A 12,308-nucleotide genomic window follows, 5' to 3' on the forward strand; every position below is an offset into this window, starting at 1 on the left:
GTGGCTCACAGAACTAGGGAAACATTTACTTATACTTACCAGTTTATTATTTAGTATTTACTGGTACTTACCAGTTTATTATTAAGGATATTACAAAGAATACAGATGAACAGCCAGATGAAGAGGTACGTAGGGTGAGGCCCAGGGGAAGGGGCACACAGAGCTTTCATGTCCCCTCCAGGTACCTCGATGTGTTCTTGTTCACCTACCTGGAAGCTCTTCAAACCCGCCCCCCCTTTTTTTTTTTTTTTGAGACAGGGTCTCACTGTATCGCCCAGCTGGAGTGCAATGGCACATTCTCAGCTCACTGCAACCTCTGCCTCTCAAAACCCCGTTTTTCATGGTTTTTTTTTTTTGAGGCATCGTTGCATAGGCATGATTGATTATTCATTTGGTCTCCAGCCCTCTCACCTTCCCGAAGGATGGGGAATGGGGCTGAAAGCTCCAATCTTCTAATCATGGCTTGGTCTTTCTGGTGACCAGACCCTATCCTGAAGCTCTGCAGGAGCCCATCGGGAGTCACCTTATTAGGACAAAAGATGCTCCTATCACCCAGGAAATCTCCTAGGGTATTAGGAGCTCTGTGGGAGGAACTGGGGGCAGAGACCACATAAATTTAACAGCTTGGAGTGCAGTGGTGCGATCTCGGCTCACTGCAACCTCCACCTCCTGGGCTCCAGCCATCCTCCCACTTCAGCCTTCTGAGTAGCTGGGACCACAGGCATGTACCACCACACCTGGATTGTTTTCATATCTTTTGTAGAGATAGGACTTCGCCATGTTGCCCAGGCTGATCTCAAACTCCTGGCTTCAAGTGATCCTTCTGCCTCAGCACCACAAGGTGTTGGGATACAGGCATGAGCCACTGCACCCAGCGGAAAACTTAACTTTTATGAGGTGTTCAAGGGAGAAAGACAAAAAAAAAGTACCTGGTTAAAGTAGAAATTCCCTGCTTAGATGTTAGTTGTTGGTTTTGATTGGTAGTCTCTAGTTAGCGGGTAGTTGGCGATTTGCAACTGATTAAGCTTAAGTTCCATTTTGCTACTTATATTGAGTTGGATTTTGGTTTGCTACATAGGGAACCCCAGGTGCTGTAGCCATCTCAGTCCAGTGACCTCTCAATTAATTTTTTTAACACTCCTAACCCTAACTTCCTACTTTCCCTTCCTCGACAGTTGTGATCCTGAGTCATGTCCATTTGTCACAAAAACTAAGCATCCCCTGCAGATGGATAAGTCTCTGCTGCAAATGAACCATCCATTCAACTACCAGAATGGGAGGAAAGTACCCACTGGAGTGTTTCACTGGGGAGAGTTGTGGGAGCTCCGTTTTACCTCCAGAAATTTTCCTCACAGGTCACAGAGTCAAAGACAAAGAAAGTGAACCGGAAAGGAAGCACTTCTTCCACGTCCTCCTCCTCCTCCAGCTCCGTGGTGGACCCGCTGAGCAGCGTCCTCGATGGGACTGACCCCCTCTCCATGTTTGCAGCCACTGCTGACCCCGCAGCCTTGGCAGCTGCCATGGTAATGCACCCCGGCCATGGTCGTCCAGTGGGCGTCGGTTTTGTGGTTGCAGGAATGGGTGGTTTTCTTGTGCCCTGCCCTTTTTTTTCCCCTAAGAGACAGAGTCTCTGTCACCCAGGCTGGAGTGCAGTGGTGTGGTCATGGCTCACTGCAGCCTCCAACTCCGGGGCTCAAGCAATTCTCCCACCTCACCCTCCTGAATAGCTGGGATTATAGGTACACACTACTGTGCCTGGTTAATTTTTTATTTTGTTGTAGAGGTGGGGTCTTGCTATGTTGCCCAGGGTGGTCTCGTACTCCAAGCCTCAAGCGATCCTCCCACCTAAGCCTCCTAAAGCTTCTTCCCCTTTTTTAAGTTGCACAAGTAATGCACACGGTACCTTCTGGTTGGAACAGTTCAGGTCATCCTGACATGAGAGGCTGGTGTAGCTCTGTGAAGTCTTTTTGTTTCTTTTTTGTTTGAAAGCATTTTAAAATTTATTTTTATTTTTTAATTTAATTTAATATTTTTTTCAGACAGCCTTGCTGTGTCACCCAAACTGGAGTGCAGTGGTGCAGTCTCACTGCAGCCTCCGACTCCGGGTTCAAGCAATTCTCTCACCTCAGCCTGCCAAATTGCTGGGACAGGCATGCACCACCACGCCCAGCTAATTTTTGTGTTTTTTGGTAGAGATGGGCTTTCATCATGTTGACCAGGCTGGTCTTGAACTCTTGACCTCAAGTGATCCACCTGCCTCAACCTCCCAAAGCACTGGGATTACAGGCATGAGCCACTGCACCTGGCTCTTAAAATTTATTTTTAATTTTAATTTTATTCTTCTTATAAATCTTTTTACATAATTACATAAGTAAATCACTCATTTTGATGTGAAAAAGTCAGACACTACAGATAAAGTCATGTAGAGCAATCCTCATTCCAATCTCCACCCTGGCGGTTGTGAGAATGATGGCTGTAATGTGTCTTCTTCCATAGCTTTTCCCCTGTATTTTCATAGATACCTGCGACAGCAGTTTCTGAGCATTCCCATACATACTCATATATAAATAATTACAGCATCAACTTACTGCATGGCAGGCATTTTTTTGGAGTGCATTTCGTATTTGGTTCTCTTACTACCTTGTGAGAGGTATTGGAATCCTCATTAAAGAGGCAGCCATGGAGGGATAGAGATAACAAGTCACATCCAAGCTGGGATTCAAACCCGGCCAGTCTGACTTCAGAATACATGCTCTCGATCATCATCCTATGCTGTGTTTCATATATATATATATATATTTTTTTTTTGAGATGAAGTCTCACACTGTCACCCGGGCTGGTGTGAAGTGGGGTGATCTCGACTTGCTGCAGCCTCCACCTCCCGGGTTCAAGCAATTCTCCTGCCTCAGCCTCCCGAGTGGCTGGGACTACAGGCACGTGCCACCATGCCCAGCTAATTTTTGTATTTTAGTGGAGACGGGGTTTCACTATATTGGCCAGGCTGGTCTCGAACGCCTGACCTCGTGATCCACCCACCTCGGCCTCCCAAAGTGCTGCAATTACAGGTGTGAGCCACTGCGCCCGGCCTGTGTTTCATATATTATTTACCATTGTTACATAAATGAAACTGCTGTTTTGTGACTTGTTTTTTTGGAGATAGTCTTGCTCTTTTGCCTAGGCTGGACTGCAGTGGCATGATCATAGCTCGCTGCAGCCTTAAACTCCTGGGCTCAAACAATCCCCCTGCCTCAGCCTCTCGAGCAGCTGGGACTTCAGGTGTGCGCCACCGCACTCAGCTAATTTTGGATTTTTTGGTAGAGTCAGGGTCTCACTGTGTTGCCAAAGCTGGTCTCAAACTCCTGGGCGCAAGCAGTCCTCCTGCCTTGGCCTACCAGAGTTGCTAGGATTACAGGCCTGAGCCACTGCACCCCACAGCTTTTTTTTTTTAATTTATTTTATTTTATTTTATTTTATTTTTTGAGATGGAGTCTCATTCTGTTGCCCAGGCTAGAGTGCAGTGGCGCGATCTTGGCTCACTGTGACCTCTGTCTCCTGGGTTCAAGTGATTCTCCTGCCTCAGCCTACCTAGTAGCTGGGATTACAGGCATGTGCCACCACACCTGGCTAATTTTTGTATTTTTTGTAGAGACAAGGTTTCGTCACATTGGCCAGGCTGGTCTCGAACTCCTAACCTCAGGTGATCTGCCCACATTGGCCTCCCAAAGTGCTGGGATTACAAGTTTGAGCCATGCCGCCCAGCCGATTTTTTTTTTTTTTAACTTGACCATATGTCTTGGAGAACTATCCATGTTAGTACATTTAGAACAACCTTATTATTTTGACCAACTGTATGGTATTCTAAAGACTGGATTTACCTATTTTAATTTGCCATTCCTCTACTGATGTATCCATCAGTTAGAGGATATCCCAGGTAGTTTCTGGGTTTTGCTGGTACAAACAGCAGCGCACCATGTGTCTCGAACACACACACATCTTGGTGCATGTCTGCAAGGATTTCTGCAGGATAGCTTCCTAGAAGTTCTTTGCTGGTTGGCCAGGCGCAGTGGGTCACGCCTGTAATCCCAGCACTTTGGGAGGCTGAGGCGGGCGGATCACGAGGTCAGGAATTCGAGACCAGCCGGACCAACGTGGTGAAACACCATCTCTACTAAAAATACAAAAATTAGCCAGGTGTGGTGGCAGGCACCTGTAATCCCAGCTACTCGGGAGGCTGAGATAGGAGAATCGCTTGAACCTGGGAGGCGGAGATTGCAGTGAGTAGAGATCACGTCACTGCACTCCAGCCTGGGCAACAGAGCGAGACTCCATCTCTTTGCTGGCATAAGGCAATGTGTATTTAAGGTTTTGATGGCTATCACCAAATTGTCCTCCAAAAAGAGTTAACCAGTCTGCATTTCCACCAGTGATGTTGAAGAGGGTCTGTTTCCCTGCATCCTTGCCAGCCTGACATCAGCCAGCATTTTAACTCTTTGACATTCTGATAGTTGAAAAAGTGGTCTTTTCCAACTATCCTTTCCTTAATTCTTAATGAGTTTGAGCATTTTTTGATATGTTTATTGTCCATTTATGATGAAATGGCCTGAATTTTTTTTTTGAGATGCAGTCTTGCTCTGTCACTCAGACTGGAGTGCAGTGGTACAATCTTGGCTCACTGCAACCTCTGCCTTCCAGGTTCAAGTGATTGTCCTGCCTCAGTCTCCTGAGTAGCTGGGACTACAGGCATGCACCTGGCTAATTTTTGTATTTTTAGTAGAGACGGGGTTTTACCATGTTGGCTACGCTGGTGTTAAACCCCCGCCCTTAAGTGATCCGTCCACCTTGGCCTCCCAAAGTGCTGGGATTACAGGTGTGAGCCACCATGCCTGGCGCTGTAATTTTTTTTATGATAGTAAACCTTGAGACAGATCTCTTTTATTCCACAGTAAAGGACTATCTGGCTTCTATTTATATATGTATATATTTAAAGATCAAAATGATATTGCTGCTGAAGAGATTATCTTGCCTTTCTTTAGGACAGCTCCAGAAGGAAACGTGATAGAGATGATAACTCCGTTGTAGGATCGGATTTTGAGCCTTGGGCCAACAAACGGGGAGAAATCCTTGCCCGGTACACCACTACCGAAAAGCTGTCTATTGTGAGTACCAGGAGACCCTCTCCAGGGTCTACTTTGGAGTTAGTAGTAATTTCTTTTTGTTATGTTGCTTCAACTCCTGGGCTCTGTAAGTTTCACTTATTTATTTATTTTTCTACTTCTCTTAAAAGCTCACATATAAGGCTTCACGTAGTATGTCAGTGTTGTTGGCAGAAAAATGTGCTGACAGGTTTCCCAAAAAAATATGTTAAGGATCAGGGATGTGGCACAGGCCAGAGAAAGAATTAGAACAGCAGAGTCTTGTCTTTGGGAGGAGGTTTGAATTATGAAGGGAGGAGGTTGGGCACGGTGGCTCACACCTGTTATCCCAGCACTTTGGGAGGCCAAGGTGGGCAGATCACTTGAGGTCAGGAGTTCGAGACCAGCCTGGCCAACGTAGTGAAACCCCGTCCCTACTAAAAAAATTAGCCAGGCGTGGTGGCGGGCACCTGTAATCCTAGCTACTGAGGAGGTTGAGGCATGAGAATTGCTTGAACCCGGGAAGTGGAGGTTGCATCGCGCAGAGATCATGCCACTGCACTCCAGCCTTGGTGACAGAGTGAGACCCTGTCTCAAAAAAAATTAATTAATTAATTAATTAATTTAAAAAATGAATTAAGGGAGGAGAGCACAACACTGGAGGAGAAAGGTGTCACTCAGTAATCCCATATAGCTGGGTTTTCTCCTGGAGCTGGAAATTTACTGTTTCTCTGGATGGCCATTAGGTGAAGTAGTTGGCTTTGGCCTCAAGACACTTACGAAATTCGAGGCTTACCCTCCACTTGGCAAATTGCTGTGGAAGGAAAGACTCAGGAGAGCTGAGACCAACCCAGTCAGGTTAATGCCTGTGTGAGTTAGGACTGGGTTCAGTTGCTTAGAACTAAAGCCCCTGCTAGCCTTGTAAACAAGAGTGACCTGTATCCCTCCTTACGCTGGAGAAAAGTCTCGAGGAGGGAGTCCAGGGCTGGTTTGGCAGCTCCGAGGGCATCAGGGTTCCGCCGCATTCTTTCTTGCTCCTCGGCTGTGTAGAGTGTTGCCTCACATTCATGTTGGTAGACAGAGGGAGGAAAGGGAAAGAAAGATGCACCCCCTCTCATTTAGGAAGACTTCTTGGGGTCCCCCAACACTTTCAGTTACATTTGTCTTGAAGGTGTGATCATGGGCCACGCATAGATGCAGGGAGGCTGAGAAATGTAGCAGCGTGTCCATCTACAAATGGGGCTGTGCCCTGGAGGAAACAGTGAACTTGGCAGGCCACGGGGAACGCTTGGCCTCAACACCTCTTCTCTTCATTTTTTCCTCCCAGGGTGTGTACTCATTGAACAGAATGATAGGCAGAATTGCTGGACTATTTAAATTGAGTCTTTTTTTTTTTTTTTAACTGTACAGAGTTAACTTAGAGCAGTGATTCTCAACCAGGAGTAATTTTTACCCCTGGGTTGTCATTTGGCAATATCTAGAGACATTTTTGACTGTCACAGTTCTGGGGGTGGTACTGACATTTATTGGGTGGAGGCCAGAGATGCGGCTAAACATCCAACAGTGCGCAGAATTAATCTCCCACAAAAAGTTATCTGGCCTCAAATGGCAGTAGTGTAGAGGGTGAAAAACCTTGATTCAGAGTAGGTTAAAAATAGTTCTATTATGTGACCCCGCTGGCATATCAAAAATTTTAGTATTTGTCTGCTGACTTTGAGAACCCTGACTTGAGTAGAAATTTGAATCTCCGGTGGTTTCTAGTGACTGTATTTTTCTTCTTTGAATATATATTTCTTTCTCTTGGGTATGTAAATGGCTCTGTTGGAAAACAGTGAACATACTGCCTTCAATTTTTAAAATATTAATGAATTTTATGTCTCTGCAGAATCTGTTTATGGGATCTGAAAAAGGTAAGATGAGTTTGTTGTTTTGATGGGAAAATTCTGGCATTACTTTTAATATAATTTTACAAAGGAAAAAAGTTTTATGTGATATGATTCTGATGTTTGATTCAGTTGGAGCTGCTATGTCTTAGATTGTGGATAGACGTAGAAATAAAATACATATTTAGAGCATGAATTAAAAAAATACCAAATACCAGCACTTTGGGAGGCCAAGGTGGGTGGATCATCTGAGGTCAGGAGTTTGGTACTAGCCTGGCCAACATGGTGAAATCTCGTCTCTACTAAAAGTATAAAAATTTGCTGGGCGTGGTGGCGCACGCCCGTAATCCCAGCTACTCAGGAGGCTGAAGCAGGAGAATCACTTGAACCTGAGAGGCGGAGGTTTCAGTGAGCCAAGATTGCATCATTGCACTGCAGCCTGGGTGACAGGAATGAAATTCCGTCTTAAAAAAAAAAAAAAATACGGCCTAGCACGGTGGCTCACCTGTGTAATCCCAGCACTTTGGGAAGCCAAGACAGGCAGATCGCCTGAGGTCAGGAGTTTGAGACCAGCCTGGCCAACATGGTGAAACCCCATTTCTACTAAAAATACAAAATTTTGCTGGGCGTGATGGTACATGCCTATAATCCCAGTTACATAGGAGGCTGAGGCAGGAGAATCGCTTGAACCTGGGAGGCGGAAGTTGCAGTGAGCCAAGATTGCACTCCAGCCTGGGCAACAAGAGTGAAATTCCGTATTAAAAAATATATATATATGGCCTGGTGCAGTGGCTCACACCCGTAATCCCAGCAGTTTGGGAGGCCAAGGCGGGCAGATCACTTGAGGTCAGGAGTTCGAGACCAGCCTGGCCAACAATGTGAAACTCCATCTCTACTAAAAAAAAAAAAAAAAAAAATTAGCCAGGCATGGTGACAGATGCCTGTAATCCCAGCTACTCAGGAGGCTGAGGCAGGAGAATCGCTTGAACCTGGGAGGCGGAGGTTGCTGTGAGCCAAGATCATGCCATTGCATTCCATTCTGGGTGACAGAGCGAGACTCTGTCTCAAAAAAAAAAAAAAAACCAAAAAAAAAAACCAAAGAGGTTACTAGGAGTAAAACGTAAGCTTACTGTTTAAGAATTACAGAGGAAGTAGTCTCCCCCTCATTGTGCCTCCCTCACCAACTGGGTTTTAGAGAGCCTTTCCCTTGCCTTAAGTCTTTTCCCTTGTACAAAAAGGTATGTTGGTGAGGGGGTCACATGCTTAGTCTTATACGTCACTGGTCCCTGAATGCAGTTCTCACCTTCCTCTCCTAAGATACACAGTCAGAAGCTCTGGACCAGGGTGTCTCAAACTGCCGTGTAGCAGGATTTCCTGAGGAACTTTTGCATGAATATAGATGCCTGGCCCCCACTTGCTCAATTAATCTTGCAGGATGGGACCCCAGAATTCCTATTTTGATGCTCCAAGGTGATTCTGGAGCAACTGATGGATCATGTGCTGCTGGGTGCAGATGAGCACAATCATAGTTCATTGCAGGTCTCTGATATGGCAGCTGCCACTCTCCCCATGGCTCTGCTGGATGAGACAGCACGTTAGAAATCAAGAGAGTGGGAACAGCTTTGTTATGCATAGAGTTTTTTTTTTTTTTTTTTGAGATGGCATTTTGCTCTGTCACCCATGGTGCAGTGCAACCTCTGCCTCCTGGGTTCAAGCAATTCTCCCACCTCAGCCTTCTGAGTTACTGGGACTATAGGTGTGTACCACCAGGCCCAGCTAATTTTTGTATTTTTAATAGAGACAGGGTTTCACCATGTTGGCCAGGCTTGTCTCAAACTCTTGACCTCAAGTGGTCCGCCTGCCTTGGCCTCCCAAAGTGCTGGGATTACAGGTGTGAGCTACCACGCCCAGCTTGTTATGGACAGAATTTTGATCCCAGACCATAAAAGGTAAATCATACCAGCATATACCCACCAGTTTGTAAAGATCAAATAGAGTGATGATACCAAGTGTCTTAGTTTGTTTAGTGGTACTATAAAGGAATACCAGAAGCTGGCTAATTTATAAGGAAGAGAGGTTTACTTGACTTATGGTTCCACAGGCTATATAAGAAGCATGGTGCAGCATCTGCTGTTGGTGAGGGCCTCAGGCTGCTTCCACTCATGGTGAAAGCAAATGAGAGCAGTTGTGTGCAGAGATTGCATGGCAAGAGAAGGGAGGAGAGAGAGGGAGAAAATGCCAGGCTTTTTTCAACAGCCAGTTCTCATGGGAACTAAGAATAAGAACGCACTCATTACTGCAAGGATGGCACCAAGCCGTTCATGGTGGATCCTCCCCTACAACCCAGACACCTCCCACCAGGCCCCACCTCCAACACTGGGGATCACATTTCAACATGAGACTTGGTATGAATATAGAGCAATAGGAGCTCTCATATGCTGCTGGTGGGAATGTAAAATGGCACAACCACCTTGTAGAACACTTTTGCATTTTTTATTTTATTTGAAGACAGGTGCTGTGGTCTGGTTGTTTGTGCCTAACCCCACTCCCCTGCCCTGATTCATATGTTGAAATCCTAACCCCAAGATGATGATATTAGGAGATGGGCCCTTTTCAGAGGTGATTAGGTCATGAGGGTGGAACCCTCATGAATGGGATTAGTGCCCTATAAAAGAGGTCCAAGGGCACTCCCCTCACCCCTTCCACCAAGTGAAAACACAGCAGGAGGGCATCATCTATGAACCCAACCGGAAAGCACGCCGTCATCAGGCACTGGGACCTAATCTGCTGGGACCTTGATCTTGGACTTCCCAGCCTTTAGGACTGCGAGAAATACATTGCTCTTATTTATAAGCCGCCCACTTTGTAGCATTTTGTTATAGCAGCTCAAAGGGATTAACACAATGAGCCAACCCTTTGATCCAGCATTCCACTACTAGGGGTATCCCCAGATCAGGGGTTGGTAAACTGCATGCTGCAGGCCAAGTCTGGTCCACTGCCTGTTTTTTAAGTACAGTTTTATAGGAACAGAGCCCTATCAATTTGTTTATGTATTATCTATGCCTGCCCTTGTGCTACAACAGTAGAGTTGAGTAGTTGGAGCAGACACTTTGTGACTCTTAAAACCTAAAACATTTGTCAGGCTTACAAAAAGAGTTCTGCAGCTCGACCCTAAGTCCACATTTCTTTCTTTTTTCTTTTTTTTTTTTTTTTTGAGATGGAGGTTACAGTGAGCCAAGATCGCGCCACCGCACTCCAGCCTGGACGACAGAGTAAGACCCCATCTCAAAAAAAAAAAAAAAAAAAGTGCTAGAACAGAGGCCCCCTAAAGATGGGGGAAGGATTCTGAAATAGACGGCCGCAGAGGGCAGCAGTCAGCTAGATGCAGCGCCCTGCCTTGTGGCTGGCCTGTGGCCTGGGGGCCCTTCCTTCATCCCTCCACCAGTCCCTGCTGATGGCGAAATTGTGCTGACAGATGCTGGAAGGAGGCACAGCTAGTCCTGTTTGCTCGAAGAGAGGGCTTTGAAGCCCTAGTGTTTCCACCCTGGGTAGACAGTGAGATGGTTGTTTTGTTAGCAGAAGAGCACAATTCTACGCTGTGAGTAAGAGCCTAAGAGGGCCTTTTGTTCATAGAAAACAATTAAATGACGGATTTTTGGCATCCTTATCTGGACTGCCTTTCTTTAGGAATAAACAGATGATACAGAGCAAAGTTTGTAAATCTCAAATGCAGCGGTTAACCTCTTTGAGGCTGGCCCACTGGGCTCCCAGGGGCAGCTTCTAAGTGGGAAATGTTTCGATGGAATTCTGGTTACATAAGGAAGTCGCTTTGAAAATCTGGGATAGTTTTCTATAATGGAATCATTCCCTTGTGTCTTTATTCATGATGAAGTGTAGAGTGAAAGATGCCTCCACTGGGGGTATTGGTGCACGAGAAAAGCCACCTGGGTGACGTAAATTCATTCTGTTTAGGCAAAGCTGGGACTGCCACACTGGCAATGTCAGAGAAGGTTCGGACCCGGCTGGAGGAGCTGGATGACTTTGAGGAGGTGAGCAAGTCATTTGTGGAGTGCAGGGAGTGGGAGAGCTTTTCCTTCCTCCTGCCAAGTGAGATCAACCTCGGTGGCTGCTCTTTGATTAATTCCTGGGCTGTGCATTGTGCTTGGTCCTCTCGAGGCAATGACTCCATCCAGGGAAGGGTGCCAGTGTGCAGTTGGCCGAGCTCATGGAAGCCTGACTGGGGCTGCTTTTCTAGAGGCCTCTTTTCTCATTGTGATGCCTGAGCAAGGCTGGGTCGCCTAGCAACAGTGCCTAATGGTAAAAACCAACTGCAAGGCCAGGTGCGGTGGCTCACGCCTGTAATCCCAGCACTTTGGGAGGCCAAGGCGGGAGGATCACCTGAGGTCAGGAGTTCGAGACCAGCCTGGCCAACATAGTGAAACCCTGACTCTACTAAAAATACAAAAATTAGCCAGGCGTGATGGTGGGTGTCTGTAATCCCAGCTACTCGGGAGGCTGAGGCAGGAGAATTGCTTAAACCTGGGAGGCGGAGGTTGCATTGAGCCAAGATCATGCCACTGCACTCCAGCCTGGGCGAAAGAGCAAGACTTTGTCTAAAAAAAAAAACCCAACTGCAGTCACCTCCCTGAGAAGCAGCCTTATGGAGCACAAAGACCTTGCTTTGCAACAGACGCTGCTCAGGCTGGCTGGATATGGCCCACAGGAATCTTTTAATTGGCCTACATGTACTTTGAAAAAAAAGTGAGTCTTTTGCCAACACTTAAACAGTGGTAAATGTAACCAACAAATACAGAATTTCTTGAAAAAAAAAATCTTTGCCAGGCGCGGTGGCTCATGCCTATAATCCCAGCACTTTAGGAGACCGAGGCAGGTGGATCTCCTGAGGTCAGGAGTTTGAGACCAGCCTGGCCAACATGGTGAAACCCCGTCTCTACTAAATACAAAAATTAGCTGGGCATAGTGGCGGATGCCTGTAATCCCAGCTACTCAGGAGGCTGAAGTAGGAGAATTGCTTGAACCCAAGAGATGGAGGTTGAGATCGCTCTGTCACCGAGGCTGGAGTGCAGTGGTGCGATCTCAGCTCACTGCAACCTCTGCCTCCTAGGTTAAAGCAATTCTCCTGCCTCAGCCTCCCGAGTAACTGGGATTACAGGCACACGCCACCGTGCCCAGCTAATTTTTGTATTTTTAGGTGAGAGGGTTTCACGATGTTGACCAGGCTGGTCTCAAACTCCTGACCTCAAGTGATCCACCCGCCTCAGCCTCCCAATAT

The 12,308-nt window shown here is 46.5% G+C and overlaps 1 protein-coding gene across 9 annotated transcripts in view; it reads left to right on the forward strand.

Annotated features, from left to right (window-relative positions):
- Positions 1-12,308, forward strand: part of VPS35L (VPS35 endosomal protein sorting factor like) — a 150,176-nt gene that overhangs the window by 12,577 nt on the left and 125,291 nt on the right. For 7 of the 9 annotated variants that reach the window (XR_010152569.1, XR_008539754.1, XR_008539756.1 and 4 more), the window contains exons 3-6: positions 1,356-1,523; positions 5,034-5,156; positions 7,018-7,042; positions 10,988-11,064. Coding sequence is in view for 5 of the 9 variants with exons in the window: in XM_016929579.4 (XP_016785068.2) it covers positions 1,356-1,523; positions 5,034-5,156; positions 7,018-7,042; positions 10,988-11,064 (393 nt within the window). In the remaining 4 variants the exon portion in view is untranslated. Of the gene's footprint in view, positions 1-1,175; positions 1,524-5,033; positions 5,157-7,017; positions 7,043-10,987; positions 11,065-12,308 lie in introns of all 9 variants that reach the window. The other 2 variants (XM_063797706.1, XM_063797705.1) reach the window with 1 other exon arrangement.

The sequence above is a fragment of the Pan troglodytes genome, chromosome 18 (genome assembly GCF_028858775.2).
Source record: "Pan troglodytes isolate AG18354 chromosome 18, NHGRI_mPanTro3-v2.0_pri, whole genome shotgun sequence".
NCBI lineage: Eukaryota > Metazoa > Chordata > Mammalia > Primates > Hominidae > Pan > Pan troglodytes.